Below are 20565 nucleotides of genomic sequence, written 5' to 3'. Positions count from 1 at the left end.
TCTTTTGCCGAGGCAGCCCAATTACAAAGTGAACATCCAACAAATTCAGCTTTTAAGTTGCATCATTTTCAAGCAATTTTATAAGTAAACTAAAGGTTGGTGTTGAGTCTACATGTGTGGCTTGTCTTGGAAATTGTTGAACACCAATTCAAAAGATATGACAGGCCCCTCTAGCATATTAAGACTATTCATTGTGGTGATCAATCGTAGGCTACTCTTCCACATTTTTGTGGTGCAATCTAATCCATAAAGGCTTATCTTTATAAGTAAGAGTTTCATTGGATGATTTGAATGTGTTTTTTTATGTTTTTTAGGAAAATGGAATAGTGGAATTCAGACCACGTCCTCACCATAATATTTTTTTTTTATCTCGGAAACAACGATGCCAGTGAATGTTCCCGGTGTAATCTTGTTTTTAGAAGTTCTTTGTTGTGGTTTATAATATTTTATCTGTCCTTCTTTTAACATAATTGTCATATGAATTGCAGAAATATTATTATAGGTCCCTTTAATATAGTTATCATAGGAATGGCAACATTGTTAATATATTTTTTTCATAATAATTGGTTTGGGAAGTTGAGAAGTGCTTTATAATATTTTTATCTGTCTTTCTTTTAACATAGTTTTCATATGAATTCCAGAAATTTTATTATAGGTCTCTTTAATATAAATGTCATAGGAATGACAAAATTGTTAATATATTTTCTTCATAGTAATTGGTTTGGCAAGTTGAGGAGACTCAAGACTGAAACTTGAAAAAAAGCCTTAAAATAATATACAAAAACATGTTCACATGAACAACAATTAAATGGATAATGGGGATAACGGATAACCTGTGACATGACATTAACTATAACTCATTATCATCCACCCTTGCTTTCAACAATGTTGATTCACATGTTTCTATTATTCTACACACTATTATTATTTACAAAATATCCATATTCAAAATACAGAACTAATACTTTCAACGGTAACTCATTATCATCCACCCCTGCTCTCAACAATGTCCATTTAGTTATTTTTCTACACACTACTATTATTTACAAAATATCCTTACTGAGAATACAAATAACTAAAAATATCAATTGTAAATCATTATCATCCACCCTTACTTTCAACAATGTCCATTCACATGTCGTTATTCTTCCACACTTTATGGCATACACACTTTATCGTTATTCTTCCACACTTCCACACTTTATGCCTTACGGCGTTTCCTTTGCAACATCAGATGCAAATGCTAGTGTTACTTCTAAGTTCAAAGAAAAAATGTGGTGTGAGAAAGATTTAGCGGCTAAAAGAAAATTAAGTTATTATAAGAAGGTCATCAACCACACCCTAGAAGATCAAAAGTATCTCTCTATTTTAACTAGCTCAAAGAAGAAAATTAATATAGCAAAGATTAGAACGAATTCTCATGAGCTCCATAATGAAACAGGTCGTTGCGCAGTTCCTAAAACGCCATGGATGGAAAGGATCTGCCATATATGTGAGAATAGGAACATCGAGGATGAAAACCACTTCCTCTTAGAGTGCCCCGCGTACAACCACATTAGATCTCAGTTTCACAATCTTTGTTACAATACTGACCTTCCTAGCCTTTTATAATGTCAAAATTATAACGAGCTCGGGGGCTTCTCTCCAAGCTTTTTGAGCATAGGAATAAAATCTTAAATCAAAATAAATAATTTGTTTCTTTAGGTCCGATAGACCAATGTTTGGTCTCAGTGGACGTTAACCATTATCATCATCATCATTTTGTTTAAATAAAAATATTAGTAAGTTAATTTATGAGATTTTTTCTTTAGGGGAAAAATGATGGTATATATTTTATTTAAATAAAAATATTAGTGTGTTAATTTATGAGTTTTTTTTGGGAAAATTGATTCTTTTAACGTAAACATTTTATCACTAAATTTACCATGGTATATATATTTTATTCTTTAAATGTGATAAAAATGTTTACAAAAATTAATAGTTTTTAATAAAATTTATCATAATTTAATTATCAATTTATAACTATGAAAATCACACCATCTAAATAATTTTTCTTCATTCCTTTTTTTTAAGGAACTGGGCTAATCTTAGGCGGGGCGAGTCCCAATGTTGGATGGAAAAACTATTTGCCCACTAGTGCGATGCCAATTTTGGATGGAAGAATGATTTGACCAGTGGTAAAGCCATTGAGTGGTGAAGCCAATGTTGGATGGAAGAACTGGAAGAGCAATCTGCCCACGAGTGAGATGCTATCACCAGGATTGTGTGAAGTTCAACCGAACTTGGACATCCATTGGGATAGTTTTATTCCCCCAAAGGTGGCTCCCATCTTCAACCCCTCCCTATGTGATTTGAACCCATAACCTGGTAGGGACTAAACCCCACACAAACTAGTTGATCTACCCCTTATCCGTAAATAATTTGTTAATCACTTATAAAAATAGAATTTACCTTTATTAAATACCTCTAAAATTGAGTTGTTAAGTTATTTCTATATATTTCAAAAAAATCATTATCTAATTATGCTCATTTTTCATTATCAACTAACATTATGCTCTATATAAAAATAAATAAAGGAAAATTAACTAACATTATTCTCTATATATAAATAAAGGGAAATTATCCTCTCTCAAAGTGAGTGCGAGAGTGAGGATATGATTAATATAATAATATTTATATGGATAACAACAATATTTTTCAGAACTTAAATAAGAGAAATAAGCATCATTTTACCCCACCACTAAGCATAACCCATAACCCAATTGACAACATTATACTAATATTAATTTATTAAAAAAAAATAATATAACTAAATTTAATAATAAAAAAAATTTAATTATTAATATTAATATAACTAAATTTAATAATAATAAATAATAATCTTGATTTTAATGAGTTATCCCACCATAAATATCAATTATATGAAGAAAGATGATATCCGATTGTGAAATGCAGATATTTTGAATTGATAGAGCATTAAGCCGTTCCACAAACCTACATCAAGAGAATCCAGAGGTTGCTCACTGGTGTTGCCATTTAATTATTAATTTACATTGACGTGCGGCAATTGGCATTGGAAAAGTAGCAGCAAGGAGGCTTGCACTGAGGGTAAAGGCTAAGGCTAAGGTATTAGAGGATTTAGAGAAGTAATGGTAGGGAGCCGGAAGTGGTGGTAATCCGAGAATGGGCGAGGCAGAGAAAATGTGCATGTTTCCACTAGAAGAGGTAGCGCAAAACCCTCTGCCTGGTTGTGTAATACCAGCGTGCGTGTCGTTCTCACCGGACGACAGTCTCATCTCGTATCTGCTGAGCCCTGATTCCAGTCTCTACAGAAAGCTGTATGCATTCCAGCCATCCACTGGAAAGCATGAACTCCTTGTCAACCCCCCTGCAGGAGGTGGAGTGGAAGAGTCCAATTTATCATCTGCAGACAAGTTCAGACGGGAACGACTCAGAGAACGAGGACTCGGCATCACTCGCTACGAGTGGGGAAAAGCACCTTCTCCTCCTCAGCAGCAACAACAACAACCACATCATCGTCTCATGGTTCCTCTGCCTGCAGGGGTATGTATGCCCATTAACACCATCATTAGGACAGGAATTAAAAGAAAACAGAGCAAGAGTATTAATGTATATTTGTACTTTCAAGGAGAAATATGTGCACATATAGACCGCCAGAGAAAATTGATGACTGAATTAGTTTATGAATGATTGCAAGTTTGAATTAGTTTATCAATGGGATCTGTGTATACAAAAAATGATTGTACAGATCCCTACGTTAGAGATGTACTGTCATGTAGAGATCATAAAAATTGAGATGAACTGCTACCCAAGAAAAATACAGGTCAATCATTATGTGTTCCTCCTCTTTCTCTCAAATGCTAGAGAGAGATTTTATTATAATGTCCACTAGGGCAACTGGTTTATGTGATGGAGTTAGCAAAGGCCATTCAGAGCAAGAAGACCAACACTAAAAATAAAAGAGTTATTGTTGTTAAAAATACAAAAAAATAATGCAAATGGGATGCCAGTGGTCATTTCCCTCGCTGGATTTGGATTTTGTTCTGTACGTTATTTAAGGGAGATATCTGTCGTAGTACATGTATTCCTGTTATTATCAATCTTAGATCTATTCCTAAGTAAGACACCATGCTTTGTATTCCACACTACATTGTTCTTTACAACATTACATCCACAATGCTCCAATATTCCAAAATTTCAGACCCTTCTTGGGTGAGCTAGAATAATATTTACAACCGTGCTCCTCATGCTTGACTTTCCTATTGCTGCTATGTGCTCCAAAATTCCAAGATACAGTCATCATATATCCTGGAATTTGTCTTCTCATACGTTTGGATATCTTTTCTGTTGATTTCTTATTCATTTGTTCGTTTAATAACCATATTGCTTGATTCCTGCTTCATGTTCTCAGCTTCTTTTCCCTTCTTTCTGTAGCCCTTAACTATAGGATGCCCTTCCGTTCTTCTATTCATTTATGTTATACCCTTTTTTTTTTCCTGACCCACTTGTTTTGAAATTTAATGTATTGCAGCATATTATCCACCCTGATGTCCTCTTCTTCCTCCCATTTGCCTTCTCAGTTTCCCTAATTCATGTGAAGGAATGACTCTATATTGCGAGAGGCTTTCCTCAACCTTTAGTGCAATTAGAATAGTGCTTACAACAGGATCCATCTCGACAGATTCTTGTTCGTTGTCATGATCACTTCAGCTACGATCCATGCTTGATCGTCAGCATGGCACAAATCGTTCTTGAGCATACCATCCGTGTAGCAGCACCAACAAACTAACATGCGTAACACCATGCCAACTCAACTCCAGACTCATTGGCATCATCATTGAAATCTCTCAGTTGAATCGGTTAGTGCCCATATACCTTTGCCATTTGGTGATTAAATTTGATCAGGTCCACTCCAATGTAACTTCCAAATGATGGGTTTACAGAAATCTTGGGAGTTTGTTGTTCTTGTGGATGACTTTGTAACCAATGCATTGATGGCAGTTTCTATCTGTTCTCTTGTACAAAATCTATATATGGAAACACTCCATTTGTAAATTATCACGCAATCGTAGTGTTCATCATACAATGTTACACTGTAGGTACACAGTTTTGTATTGATTGGGTCATAGGATCGAACTCTATCACAGTTGTTTGGACAATTAAGAGTTACAGTGATTTCTCATATTTTTTCGATCCCTGCTGTTCTTGTAGCTCATTCTCTTGTACCCAAAATAAACGTACAATTGATCCAATCTCTGTCTTAATCTGCATTATCTCTTTTGGCTCTGTTGTCCCCTTGTTTTCTTGTATGTTTTGGGTTTCTTGTTATGCGTCATGCTTAAGGTTTTAGGTAACAAAGTTCTGCAGTGCCCCTTAACACACTTTTGCCATACCAATGCACTTCTGTAATCCTAATTGCTTCTGCTTGGTCAAGTTTCTGTTTACTGGAGCTCACCACCCGTTGTGATTGGAATAGAGATGCAAGTGTGCATGCTTATCATTTCTTCTAGTGGGCACTCTATTCTAGGCAAGCATATCCATGTGGGCTAAGCACATGCCTTCTAGGTGCGTAGGGTTAGGTTGTAAGGTGCATCACTCGGTATCAACATTCAAAGTATTTTCTGTCCTCCCTGTCTATAAAAGAAAGACAGGTTACATCACATAGATAAAGAAGTTAAGAGTGAGATAATACATTATACATCACATAGATAAAGAAGTGAAGAGTGAGATAGTTCAAGTTTTGTGATGGTGTTTTTGCTAATGATTAGCTAATGTAGTTTCCTTCTTTCAACCTAATAAAAGGTATATGATTGAAGCTGCCATTTTGTTTGCTGTCATAAATTCCAGAATTCTGGTTTATGCAGAATTAGTACCTACCATCCACTCTGCAGAGTTTCATTTAAACATGATGTGTCTGCCCATTTGACTCTACAGTCCAACTTTTAGCATATACACTGTCTGCTGTTTGGAGAGCGTTTAGGGAGTTTGAGATTCCTAGTTTAGGGTATTTGTTTATAAGAAGTGCAGATCTGTGTACCATGACTTAAATTCAACAAGACTACCTTTGTATTGATAGAAATGCTTAAGAGATCCTTACATGAGAGGGATGCAGTTTTACCTTTGTAATGATAGAAATGCTGAAGAGATCCTTACATGAGAGGGATGCAGTTTTGGTTTATTGAACCGCTGAAAGTTCTGTGGCTCAGTCGAGACCTGTTGAATTTCCTGATGAAGGCATTATCTGCATAAAAAAGAGCTTTGCAGAGAGAAGCCTCAATTTTATGACAAGTTGAGGCCCCAGCTTCAAAAAAATGAGAAGATGCTCCATTCCTGTTTGACTTAACCTTTTTATGGCAGATCCAACAAGAGATTTTGATGCTACAATGACTTGGGAGAAAGTGTGGGAAGAGGGGTTGGTGCCCCCTCAACCACAAAGATGAGAGGAGGTCAGAGAGACCCTGGTAGAGAAGACCTTGTTGATGTTTGTAGCTCAGAATCTTGGATATGTACTTCCACACAGGTCTAAGTGTTAAGATGTCTGGAAGTCATCCAAAGTGCTCACCTTAGTAATTCTTAATTAAAGGAATTATAAAGTGAATTGCTTTTTATAAAAGTGAGTTTAATCTAATGAAATATAAAAGCTTTTACATTAGTGAATGAGATGAATCTAGGTTGTTGATTAGAACTTAATCTCAACTGTTAACCTCACTGAGAGATTAGAGTTATGGAGATTTGGTCATTAATGGTTAATTGATTCGGTCAATAACTAAAGATTATAAAAGCCAGGCTAAGTGAAGGAGAAAGACACAAGAGAGAGAGACATTGAGTAATCATAGCATGGGTGATAAAGGAATTCCATCTAGTGAGTAGCTCCAGAGAAGACAATGAGCAGAATATTGCAGCAAGAGGATCAGCCACATGCAGGCCGCACAGGGCAGCATAACAGCAGACGTACAACGCAGGAGCTTGTGCAGGTCATACAACTGCCATGTGTATGGCCGTACAGCTGTACAGGAGCAGTGTGTGTTGGTACAGCAGGCTAGCAGGTCGGGGGTTTGGTTCTGATAAATTTTGGAGGGTTGTACAGGTGCCTAGAAAATTCCGAAACTTTTACTATAGCTTGTAATTGTTTTCAGCGGGCCATTTTTGCATTAAGGGAGCTTGTGTCAGCTTTGATATTATTTTGATGAGAAGCTGATTGGAAGGGTAGAAATATTTTGCTGTGTGTTGTGGAAATTGGTTTCATTTGCTTTGGCTAGTAATTTTTATTTTGCCAATTAAAAATCCTAGTGCATGCATTTTATTCTTTGACCTGTATTAAATTTAATTTTCAGCAAGGAAATCACAAGGAATAATTTGTCTAGTTCTGGGGTTAGAAAATTTAACAATCCTAACTCCACAATTACAGAGACCATTATAAAAAAAAAACTAAAGACAATAATATAGCATGATCAAATGATCCTTTGGCTTTACCCAGTTTGGACTTCGAATTTATGTGTTCATTTTACTATCGTCATTTTGGAACCTCATAACAGATGCTTTAATTTCTTTTGATCACTTGTCAAGATCACTATTCTGTAAATTTTCCTAACTCAAGATGACTGCTGTTCTATATTTCTTTATAATATAACTCAGGTCTTGAATTACTTTAATAAAATAATTAAAATTTTGCATATGCAACAGTCACAAATATAGTTGGAAAACATAAACTGTAAGGTTCTAGGGTAATTTTTTTGCTCCAGATTTCTTTAACTAGCAGGGTTTATAACAAAGCTACGAGGCAACGGAACAGTACAATGAATGAGCAATATAATTCCTTTCCAACCAGCAAGACTATTCACATCAATGATCGGAAATGCAATATTTAATATTGTAATTCAATTGTCAATTTTGGCAATAGTTCCAGTATAGGTTCCAGAATTCAATCAACAAGTAAAAGTATCCTGTCTAGACTCTAACTACCAATGTCCTGAACTGCTTTAAACTGATCAATAGACTGTAACAGAATTCTGATCACAACAGAGATGTCCAAAAAGCCTCAGAACAGTTTTCCAATCCTGCTACAGGGAATTTAACCAAGGGCCTCTGGACTTGGCCTCAGAAAACAGTGCCGAATTACCTCGTAATAGTAATTAACTGTATAAGCATTTTGACCAGAACCCTGTTCTGGTGAAGGACCTTAAATCTGCCTCTGAATATGTCAGGAGTTCTTTCGAAAATCTGTCCCGGGAGCCCGTGCTACCTCAGGGTCTTTTGGGTCTTCCACAGGTACCAATTGGCCTTCCGAACAGCCTCAAGGCTCAGGAAGATTCGATTCCAGCTTAGATAATCTTCCTTTAGCCTCAGGGAGTCTTGATCTATCTTAGGAAGGCTGACTCTGGTTTGTCCCAGAATAATTTCGTAGGCCCCAGTCTTAGATAAACTCGCTTTTCTTTAGGAGATTCATTCCTGCTTGCCTCAGATCAACTCGCATTAGCTCAGCATTAGATAATCTTCGTTTTAGCCTCAGGAAGGCTCGATCTATTTTAGGAGGGATTGATTCTGTTTTTTGCCTCAGAACAATTTCGCATGCCTCAGTCTCAGATAGCTTCGCTCTTTCTTTGGGAGATTCATCCATGCTTGCCTCAGACAAACTTGCATTAGCTCAGAATGAATTTCGGTTTGACTTGCCCATATCTCCCACTAAATTTCGTTATTCTTTAGATGGATAAATCCATGTGCCAAAACAGAATAGAAAAGATAAAGGTAGTTTTACTAACTAGGGTGGAATCTTTCACCACCGAAATTAGTAGAAGGAAAAGGGGTTTTAAAACCCTCAGAGCCTCAGGCTCAATAAAACAAAGTCAATTCAATTCCAATTCGACGATGATTTGATCCAACTCTTCATTATTTATAGATTTCTCCTTGTGCTCCAAATTGAGGGGTTGTGGATGCAACCCTCAATTTTGGGCTTTTTTGCCCCAGCCGAGTCAACTTTTGCACAATAATGCCCCAACGTTGGAAAAAGTTGGGTTTTTACCCCTTTATCATGACTATAGCCTATGGGGTCGTATAGGCTTTTTCGTCCTTCATAGGCAATCGATTCATAGGGAACATTACATAAACAATAGAAACAAAATAATTTTCCAAGTACATATGAAATTCTGTTCTTCAGATCAGCTTATCATTCACTATCAAAACTTACAAGAACACCGCAAAATTGAGGTTTTCAACATGCTTGACACTCAGATATGCTCTAGATCTGCTTGCTGGTCACTCAGAACTGTTAGATCTGCCTGTTGGATATTTGGATTCGCTAGATCTGCCTGTTGGATACTCAGGTCAGCACTTTACTGAACTGCTGTGCAACATTACTCGATCTGATTCGACCCTTCACTCCTCTCTTGTGCTTTGAATCTGCTCAGTTGATCTTTCTCTGATCTCCAGAGTCTTCTTGATGTCCAAAATGTGTATTTATACAACTTCTCCCATCTTGTCCTATTTATGCTTTGAGTAAGATAATTAATCTCCCTTATGTTAGTAACTAATTTCAACTAATCTCCTTAATCTTATCAACCATTTTTTTTTCTGGAGAAAAAATGCCTATAATTTCATTAATATAAATATGATAAAATTACACTTAATATATTCAATCTTATCAACCATCTTTTCTCAACAATGAGATATATGGCTGATATTTAGATTAAAATAAAACTTACTAATATTCTTGAAATCTCTAGAATATTTCATTTAGATTTCTAAGATTGAAGAGATCTAGGGAAATTAAACTCACTTTTATTTAATAAGTGAAATTACAAGATGATGTTATTTCCCACTTTTACTATTTGGTCACTAGAAGTTGTCTTGAACCACTTCTTGCATGTTCATACCTAAACCGTGCAACTTCCTGCTTGAGCTATACTTCTTAATACTGCCTCTTAGCGAGGAAGGAATTTTGCACCAATCCAAGTCTGTCTCTGAATGATTTAAACTCCCCTTTTGCTAAGGGCTTGGTTAGAATATCAACTACTTACAGCTACTTACTGATCGGTGGGAATAATATTGGAGCTTCACCGCTCTGTTCTGAATCCTATCCCAAATGAAGTGGTACCTGATCTTTATATGCTTGGGCCGGTCATGAAATACTAGATTCTCAGGCAGTTTGATACAACTCTGATTGTAACAGCATGAAATACTAGATTCTCAGACAGTTTGATACAACTCTGATTGTAACAGTAGGTCGTCTTGGGATCCAACTTTTGATCAAATAATCTTGCAAGTAACTTGCAAAGCCAGATGTGCCCACAACTTGTTGTACTAGCTACCATATACTCTGCCTCTATTGAGTTGAGTGCCACAAAAGTCTGTTTCCTACTGAAGCAGGATATCCTTGCTAATCCCAAACTAAAGCAACACCCAAGACAGTCTTCCTATTTGCTGCACTGCCTACTCAATATGAGTCTATATACCCTTGCAACTTCACTTCATCTCCAAGATATCTCAGACCATACTCCATTATGCCCCTCAAATAGTTGAGCCTAATGCTCCTATCTTAGTTCCACCATGAATTGACAAGGTGTTCATGCAAAACATATATTTTGTCTGGTGTTGACCAGATACATCTAGGAACCTGTCAATTGTCTGTACAATGTGGGATCAACCAACTTTGAATTTGAAGTTGTCACTTTCTTCAAATTGGTGATCATTGGTGTGGCCATAGGTTTGCAATCTTCCATTTGAAATCTATTCAGGATTTCTATTGTATACTTCCCTTGCCCAAGGAATTTCTCCCCATTTTTTTGCCAAACCTCCAAAACCAAGAAGCAATGCATCATGCCGATGGCCTTCATCTCGAACTTAGTTTCCATATCTACTTTGCACCCTCCAATGAGCTTCTTTGCACTTGTCAGAAACAAGTCATCTACATACAATACCAAAATGAGCAGATCAATCCCAACAAATATACAATATAAGTCAGGATTTGCTTCACTTTTGGTGAAGCCCATATTCAACAAATATTCATCGATTCTGAAATACCGTGCCGTTGGCGCCCGTTTGAGTCTGTACAAGGCTTTCTTAAGCTTGCAAACACGAGACTCCTTCCATGTACCTCAAAGCTCCGAGGTTGCTCTATGTACACTTCTTCCTCAATCATCCCATTAAGGAAAGTTATCTTCATATCCATTTGATTTATCCTTCATCCCATTATTGAGACTATAGACTCCCTCTTTTTGGGAGAACCGTCTTGCGAGGAACCTCACTTTGAACTTCTCAATGTTGCCATTTGCAACCTGCTTGATATTGTAGAGCCACTTGGAACTCACAACTGATTTCCCCTTTGGTCTTGACACTATGTCCCGAGCATCATTCTTCATGATGGAGATGTACTCCTCCACCATGGCATCCTGCCATACACTTGCTAGTCTGTTGCCTCCAGAAAAGTGGAAGGCTCAGAATCAATGGTGCTGTTTATCAATGCCATGTAATTAGTTAACTTCTTTAGAGCTTTGCTCTCCCTAAATGTTCTCCTAGGAGTCCTAACACATTCTTGAGCATCCCTTAACGTCTATGTGAACCATTGAGGTTTCCCAACAGAACTGCAAAGGGCTAATGTCTCTTTCTCCTCACCTAAAGGTTGTCATCTTGAACTAGAAACTGCTAGTGTCTTTGGTGACCCTAACTCAATCTTTGGAGCTTCCTGCTCCTCATCCTCTATCACTGTAATGAACTCATGCGACTTTCTGGATGCAAAGTCTTCCTCAAACTTTACATCTCTACTCACTGTTGTTTTCCTCTCCTTTGGAACATAGACCCTGTTGGCTTTTGAAGTCTCATTGTATCCCACAAATAAACCCTCCTGTTGGAGGGCTCCATCAGTACATGGATATAAATTGGACAACCAAAGATGCAGAAATGACTCACCTTTGGCTTCACCAGTGAATGTCTCTTATGGTATTTTGTCCCCCAAGATCTCGTGAGGACACCTATTCTGGATGTTGAATGTTGTGCTGCATGCCTTTGCCCAAAGAAACATGGGGATTTTTGTTTATGGATCTGGCCTTAACAACCTCTATGATGGATCGATTCTTTTGCTCAACAACCCCATTCTTTTGTGGGTTGTACGGACCTGTTAGCTCCCTCTTGATTCCTGCGTTCTTGTAGAAATCATTGAACTCGTTGGAGGTATATTCACCCCCATTGTTCAATCTTAAGACCTTGATCTTCTTTCTTGTTTGGTTCTCAACAAAAGCTTTGAACTCCTGAAACTTGCTAGAGACCTCATGCCTTGTCTTTAAGAATAAATCCATGTTTTGTGAGAGAAATCATCAATATAGGAAATGTAGTTCACGTTCCTTGCATTTGATTCTACTGACATCGATCCACAAAAATCTGAATGAATCAGGTCTAGAATCTCCTTAGACCCGTTCTCGCTGTTTGGGAAGGTACCCTTGGCATGCTTGCAGAGTGTGCACCCTCTGCATACTCCATATTGCTCCATGCTGAATTCTGGAAGACTTGTGGCTATTTCCCTTAGAATAGGCAACACTCTATAACGCAGGTGCCCCATCCTGTTATGCCATAACTTGCCCAAACTGTTACTGCTATGAACCAGGGCTTGAACAAGTTCACCCTGTAACCTGTACAAATTTCCTTCTCTAACCCCAATCAATTGTGCTGCTTCTAGGCTAGATTCTTTTGGCTTTATGAAGACCTTTTTTCTCTTGAATTTAATCACAAAGCCCTTATCTTCCATAATTGAAATTGAAAGCAATTTTTTATTTAGACCTGGAACAAATAACACATCATTAAAGTCCAAAGAGTTACCAAACATGAACTGTAAGGGAATAATATGAACTCCCATTGTTGAATACTTGGCATCATCACCAACCTCAACTTGTACTTCTGAGTCTTGCTTTGTTAGGCTAGAAAACAACTACTGGGCTGATGTCATATGATGAGATGCTCCACTATCCATATACCACACATTACTTGGAACCATGCTAGTAGAAAGGCAAGATACCATTGAGAAATATTTCTCAAACTTGGCAGCAAACTCATTCATTTGAGTTGTTGTAGAGGCTGCTACTTGCTTCTGTTGCTGCTTCTCTTTTCCCTTCTTCTTCTTTGGACATTGTGATGCATAATGTCCAAACTTACGAAAAATGAAGCACTTGATTTTACTCATGTCCTTCTTTCCTCGCCATGATGTTGACTTCTCATTCTTTCCCTTACCCTTATTTGGTCCTTTTCCTTTTCCCTTCTTCATGTGACCAAATAGGGCTAGCTTATCATCACCACCATCCTTGTTGGCCTTTGACTCCATCCGAGTTTCCTCTTGGATACAATCATCCCACAGTCTTTCAAAGTTAGGAAGATTTTCACAAGCACGGATACCTTTGGCAAATGGTTCCCATGACTTTGGGAATCCGTTCAATGCCATGTTCACCAACTTTGCATCGGCCACCTTCTCCCCAATCATTGCAAGTTGATCATGAATCTGCATGGTCTTCATCAGGTAATTGGTAATGGTGTCTAATCTGGTCATCTTTATGAATCTGAGTTTGTTGTACAATAACATCTTTCTGTTTATGGTTTCACTTTGGTAAAGCCTAACCAGAGGATTGAACATTTCCTTTGCTGTTTTCTTCTCGAACACATGAGGAATCAATTGATCCTTCAAGATCACTTGCTTGGAAGTTGGCTTTCACTTCCTTCTTATGTGCTGCCAATTCCAGTGGATCTGTAGGTGGAGTCACAACATCCTTGACGATATCTTATAGGTCGTTTTCTTCCAATATCAACGTTACCTTGGCTTTTGAGGTCTTCTAATTAGAGGCATCTTCTAATCTGTCCTTAAATTTAAGTCTTGTTACTGCCATCGCTGAGATCTATTTTACAAAATTCCCAGATGTGAAAATAAAACAAAAAATCTATCCCACAAGAGTGCTTAGTTCTTCAAGCAGCAATAATGAAACCCTCTAACTGCTGGTTCTTGATTCTAGTTGTTGATCTAGTGCTGTAAACCCTTGAGGATCTCAATCAAAGATGTTGTTCTGATGCCATGTAAAATTTGCTAACTCAAAATGACTGCTATCCTATGTTTCTTTATCAAATAATTTAGATCTTGAATTACTTTAATAACATAATTAAATTTTGAACATGTAACAGCTACACATATGGTTAGAAAATATAAACAACGGAAGCAAAATAACTTTTCAAGTACACACAAAATTCTGTCCTTCAAATCAACTTATCATTAATGATAAAAAACTACAAGAACACCTCAAAATTAGGGTTTTAAGCCTGTTGGACACTCAGATTTGCACTCGATCTGCCTGCTGGATACTTAGATCCGCACTCGATCTGAACTGCTGTACAACAATTTTTAATCTGATCTGATATTGGCTCCTCTCTTGTGCTCTGAATCTGCTCAGCTGATCTTTCTTTGTTCTCCTTGGTCTTCATGTCCAAAATTTGTGTGTATACAATTTCTCCCATGTTGTCATATTTATGCTTTGAGTGAGATAATTAATGTCCTCAAACTAAGCAACTTATCTCCCCTATCTTAGCAACTAATCTCCTAAATTCTAGCAACCACCTTATCTCGACAATGAGATATATGACTAAGATTTGATTAAATCCTACTCCCTGATATTCTGCAAATATCTAGTATATTTCATTTAGATTTCTAAGATTTAAGAGATCTAGAGAAATTACACTTTCGCTTTTATTTAATAAATGAAATTACAAGATGGTATTATTTCCCTGCCTTTACTAAGTGGTCACTAGAAGTTGTCTTAAACCAGTTCTTGCACGTTTACACCTAACTTGTGCAAGAAGTTCCTGCTTGAGCTACACTTATCAACATATTCTTAGATTGGCATTGATGGGGTCCTATCTCTGTGTGTTGACTCCTGTATCTTGGTGAACCAATATAATGTTTGATCAACCTCGTCTAGCTTGATCACATCAACACTCCTTGCTCTTGATAATACTGAATAACATTAAGGTTGTATTTAGATTATAAAAAAAATCAAGAATGATTTCAAAACCATAAATATATTATGATTGAAAAAATTGTCTGTCAAACTCATTATTTTATTTATCTATTTTAGAAAAAATGTTTTTATGCTACATTTACATGGTTTTTCTTGGAAATTTTTGGGCATTTGGGTTCGCCTGGGAAATACAATTTGTCCCACTCTCTAGCCTGAAAGTGGGAATGGTAGTGTTGGTACTTTGCCGGCCCCACACAAATACCTGCAAACAGTAGTTTGCTCTCATGTACATACATGTGAACCCCCAATAGTACGTGTGTAACTAGAGGCTTAAGATCTAGTGAGATTTCAATACACTGGTTTCATTTTAGATGCATTTAGACATTGACATGGATTGGGGCTTCTTTAATAATCAATTTCATCAGATCCCAGAAAATTGCTATTTTTAGCGGTGTACTTTTTTCTAGTACTTGGATATTAGTGGTCCAGATGTCAGAGATGATTGTATATTCTTGATCCTTGTAAAAGTGGGTCCAATTAGATTGCTTTTAACTGCATGTGAGATGATTAATTTTTCATGCTATTTATGTACATATATAATTAGCCATTTCTATTTATGGCAAGCATAAGTTGAATGTCTTGGTTTTGAGCATGCAATAATGGAGTGGTTCAAGGATTTCAGTGGTTGAAGAGTGATGAGTCGAGATCAATTTTGTGCAAATGGATTTTCTCATAGGGTGAGATGTGGCAGCTTCATGGAGAACGTCCATTTTGCATGAGAAGACTAAGTTTGACTCATGTCAAAACTCTAATTCGATTGGCTATGTTTAGGTTTATTCTTGTCAAATTTGACTTTCCAAACCTTGATTCCACATGCTAAATTTGACTCCTCCACAACTTAGTTTGACCTTTTGGGTATATTTGGCATGAGCTAATTCTATCTATTTAGAATTTAAGCTTTGAATAAAATGTTTTATAGCCTCTCACTGTTGTGATTTTGGATTGACAATCATGTGAAGTTACCATGCTGTTTTGTCAAAGAAGAGTTTAAAGCTCAGTTTTATCCACTTATCTGGCATAATAATAAAGGTCAAGTCCACAAAAACTAAAATAATTAAAATAGATAACTTTTGCATGGAAAATAAATAAAAGCTGGAAAAATCATTAAAACAGCAGAAAAAAACCTGCTAAAACAATAGCAAACTAAGTTGGCAGCCATGCAAAGGATGATAGAATTTGTATGTTTTTCTTGCTTTCATTCACTAGTAGCAAGGGCAAATTGATTCCCTTAGAGTGAGCTTCTATATATGCATATTTCAGAGACAAAGCAGGGGTTAGACATTATTATTTTAGAGTAGATTGTAGCAGTGGATCTCTTCACTCTTCCATCCTTCTAGACCTTAGACAGCTACCTCCATTGCAAGCAAGGATATCCATGGCAACCTGTAACTTATATGAGGCAATCAATCTCTTGGGTAATATGTGACTTGGTAAAATTACGCTTTGTGTTGAAAATTATATCTCGGATATAAACTTCCTCACAAGTTCGTTGTGAACATGTGAGAAGTAGTTTGAGATCTTTTGAAAGTAATTCTATTTTTATATTTCACTTTAGTAAAAAAAAGTGAAAGTCTTATATTTAATTGTCAAGTCTAAAAAAGTGTATTTCATGCATGCATGACTTACACTAGGGAGTAAAATAAAAAATAAATTAGGGTTTTGGTCTTAGCTAAAACTATAAAGATAGGTCAAGATAGAGGTTTTTACACCGTTAAACAAGTTGAGTGAGTGAAAGAGAGAGAACAGGTAGTTAGGAAAGAGGTGTTTCTAGGTAGTGTGCAGTTTTTACATGTGTTGTACAGTTTGTACATGTAGTATAGTTGGTCATACAATGCATTTAGCCATGACATACTCTCTCACCAGGTTGTTTCGCTCAGATAGGAAGATCACCTTAGGGTGTCATTTAGCTTCGGGTTAGCGATGGTATCATGGTTCAATAGGAAGCAGACTTCTGTGGCACTTAACCACGGAGGTAGGATACATGGTAGCTAGTATTTCTAGTTGTGAGGCTAGTTGTCTTCACGAGTTACTTGGAATATTGTTTGATTAGGAGTTGGAATCTACAGTCATTTACTGTGTTAATCAAAGTTGTATCAAAGTTTGAGAATCTAGTGTTTCATGACATGTAAAAGCATATAGAGATCATATATCACTTCATACAAGATAGGGTTTAGAAGGGAGCAATAAAGCTCTAGTATATTTTCACGAATTAGTAGGTAGCTGATATTCTAACCAAGCCCTTGGTAAGAGAGAAGTTTTAGGCATTCAAAGATGGATCGGTGTAGGATCTATTCATTGCTGAGAGGGAGTCTTGAGAATTATAACCTAGACAAAAACTTTGCATAGATTTAGTGTGAACTTGTGAGAAGTAGTTCGAGATATTTCAAAATATATTTCTATTTTAATTAATTTATTTTTATGTGGTTCATGGATCTGGAGATTTGTGACCGCTACATCCACGGAATATTTGTAGTAGGTAGATCCACCCGAAGGGATCACTTCCTGCCGGCTCAACCACAGAGCTTGACCCCGAGGGTGTCAAGAGAATTAAACCCATGACCTCTTAATAGCAAAGGTGCTTTAGCGATGAGGACTCGACCAATTGAGCTAACCCTCGGGGCTAAAAAAATCTATTATTGAAAAGTACATCTATTTCAAAAAGTAATTGTATTTTGTAACTTTGAAAAAAGAATGAAAGTCTTATATTTATCTGTTAAGTATAAAAAAGTGTATCTCAGGCATGCATAGACCAGAAGTAAACTCAAAAATAGGTTAGGGTTTTGGTCTCAGCTAGCAATGTTGTTTCTTTCTAGCAGCTTGTGAAGGTTTCCTTGTAAGTTTTTCGAAGAAATGAAAAGCTGATTTTGAAGGAGTAATTACCTGTTTGTATGTGAAATTGATTTTATGTTTATGCTATTCAATTTCCAACTATTCCGTGATTGATGCTATGGTCTGAAATTTATTCTTGCATCAATTAAATTCAGCATTTACTTGCTTAATTGAAATCATAATGACTAGTCACCTGAGCTTGGAAGTTTTTACACTTTGTTCTATTTCTTTGAACCTATTGGATGTCATTGATTAAGTTGTTTTGCAGTGTTATGGTAGTTTATAGTGCACATATTTTGAATCTTCTACACCGAAGGCACACATTCAGTTTACTAATATCCATTAAATTCATTGTTACATATGTGAGCTTTTTTGTGTGCTAATCGAATTGAAGTGCATGCAAATTAGTTCATTTGATACCAACATACAAACCCTAGGGAAACCCCCTGTGACTAGAAAAGCACTAGCATGAAGAAAGAGGCATCTAGCAATGATGGGGTTTGATGGCCTATAATTATTAGGCAGTTTGTTGGTGCAGATTTGCATGATAACATTATTTTATCCCCTCTGGATTGAACATGTGACCTTTGTTGAAAATGGTTGTTATTGATGTCAAAGGCTGTGCAAATGAAAGAGAAAGTTACATAATCAAATAGCATATTTTGAGTCTCCTGGAAATATTGATTTTGGATTTTCGATGCCACATTTGGATACCCTGTCTTTGAATGCACTTTTACTCCAATTACCTAGCGCAAATTAGAGCATAATATATATGGTTGGAAAGCTTATTCTGAGACCTTTCCAATGATATATGTCACCCACTCGATCTCCTCATGGTTTAGGAGAAATGATTTTTTGAATATTCATTATACATTCTGCCAATTGCACAAATTAGCCCAGCAAGTCGGCCTAGTCTAGATCCCAAATGCACTATAAATAGGCGTGAGAAGGAGCATTTTTAGTCACTTGCTCAAGTAGCTCAGATTTTTCTAAGCAAGCGAAAAAGAGGAGTTCTGAGGTTCATACCTCATGAACCAGAAGTAAAAAGGAGCTGATTTGGAAGGGTTTTGGTATGTTTCTGAGGTCTGGTTTAAGGGTAGAATGTTGGATTTTTGAGGGCCGAATTTAGACCTCTTGAAAGCCTAGTTTGTACCTGTTGAAGCTGAACTAAAAGAGGCCAAGTGTATCTATGTTTGGGTTGAGTTACAGGCATGTCTTGGATACCAAGCTGTGGTACCAAAGGAGGTTGAGTTCATCTTTGTTTAGGTTGAGTTACAGGCTTGTCTTGGAGACTGAGCTGTGGTATAGAAGGGGGCCAAGTTCATACCTATTCTAGGCTTGTCTTGAATGCTGAATATTGGTATAGAAGGAAGCTGAGTTCTATCTCTGTGAAGGCCAAAATTTGAGGGCTGAGATTTGCTGTTTTACAGGGCCAAGTTTTGTTGTTTGAAGATCTAGTTCAGGCCCAGTTTGAAGGCCAAGCTCAGTGTGCTGACAACAATCTTGTGTGAAGGAGAGAGGAGCAACTGCCAGGAAGACAAACTTTTCTTTGACTAAGGATTGATTCTTGAAAAAGTATACAAGCTAGAAGTTGGAGCTCACTGAGGATTGGTGTCTTCATCTCCTTGACAGGTTAGAGCCTGTTATATTTGTAAGTTGGTGCTTACAAGAGGATTGGTGTCCTCATCTCCTTGATAGGTTGAAGCCTGCTAAATTTGTAAGTTGGTGCTTATAGAGGATTTGTGTCCTCACAAATGATTGTAATAAATTGAAGATTGTTTTCAAGTGTTTCATCTTCAAGTTTTGACTTGCACTTTGATTTCTGTGTTCATACATTGTGGATGATTGATTATGTGATGTGAATTCAGTTTTCAAGATTAACTAAGTAAAAAATTGTTAAAAGTAATGAAATATTGATCAAGCCCCCCTCTCAGTATTTCCAACAATTGGTATTAGAGTCAGATTCTTCAAGAACATTCTAACAACTGGAAGAAGATCTTATAGGGCCATGGCTAGTCAAGAAGCATCAATCAAAATTCCTTTCTTTGATGGAACAAATTTTGTCTTTTGGAAGATAAGAATGAGAACAAGCTTGATGTTGAAGTTTGGCAATCTGTTATAGATGGATATATTGTTGAAAAATCTAGGGCATTGAGATTAAGTGATTTCTCTTCTGTTGATAACTGCTTGTGAATGCTCTTTACTTTAAGATTAGGATCTTTTACTTATGTTATTATAGTTCTATTCTTCATCAAACAACTACCAAAGCATAAACCATAAAGAGACAAGAGACAAAATATAGGTATTAGCAAGCGCCAAAACCTCTCCCACTTGAGAGGAAAACCCGAACAAATTCTTCTTCTTGTAGAGATTCCAATTGATGAATACCAAGACTAAGACCCTTGACCTATTTTCCACTCCAAGACCAAGACAGAAAGCTTCTTAGCTTGACCCTTTCCTTCCTTGAGTTAATGATAGTCAATCTGCTAATTCTCCTTTTCTTCTCAGCAGCTTAAACTTCAACTTCCTGCAATTCTCAGCTTCCTTCAGAAACCCTAGCACGTGTGAATAATCAAGATTGGAACCTTGATTTCCTTCGCTTTAGGTAGAGGCTACTTCCTTGGCAACTCGGCTTGAGATACACCTTTGCTTCCTCCTTGACTTGACCTTCCAATGG

The 20565-nt window shown here is 36.8% G+C and overlaps 1 protein-coding gene across 1 annotated transcript in view; it reads left to right on the top strand.

Moving 5' to 3' along the window:
• Positions 1-2946: 2946 nt before the first annotated feature.
• The window catches only part of LOC149167831 (prolyl oligopeptidase family protein), a 247323-nt gene continuing 229704 nt past the window's right edge, over positions 2947-20565 (top strand). The window contains exon 1 of the mRNA XM_089433179.1: positions 2947-3564. Within this exon, the coding sequence (XP_089289305.1) occupies positions 3184-3564 (381 nt within the window). The 5' untranslated portion in view covers positions 2947-3183. The remainder of the gene's footprint in view (positions 3565-20565) is intronic.

The sequence above is a fragment of the Pinus tabuliformis genome, chromosome 5_1 (assembly GCF_031772625.1).
Source record: "Pinus tabuliformis cultivar Carrire ecotype Pingquan chromosome 5_1, CPIR1, whole genome shotgun sequence".
Classification (NCBI taxonomy): domain Eukaryota; kingdom Viridiplantae; phylum Streptophyta; class Pinopsida; order Pinales; family Pinaceae; genus Pinus; species Pinus tabuliformis.
This window is presented reverse-complemented; position numbering and strand designations above follow the sequence as displayed.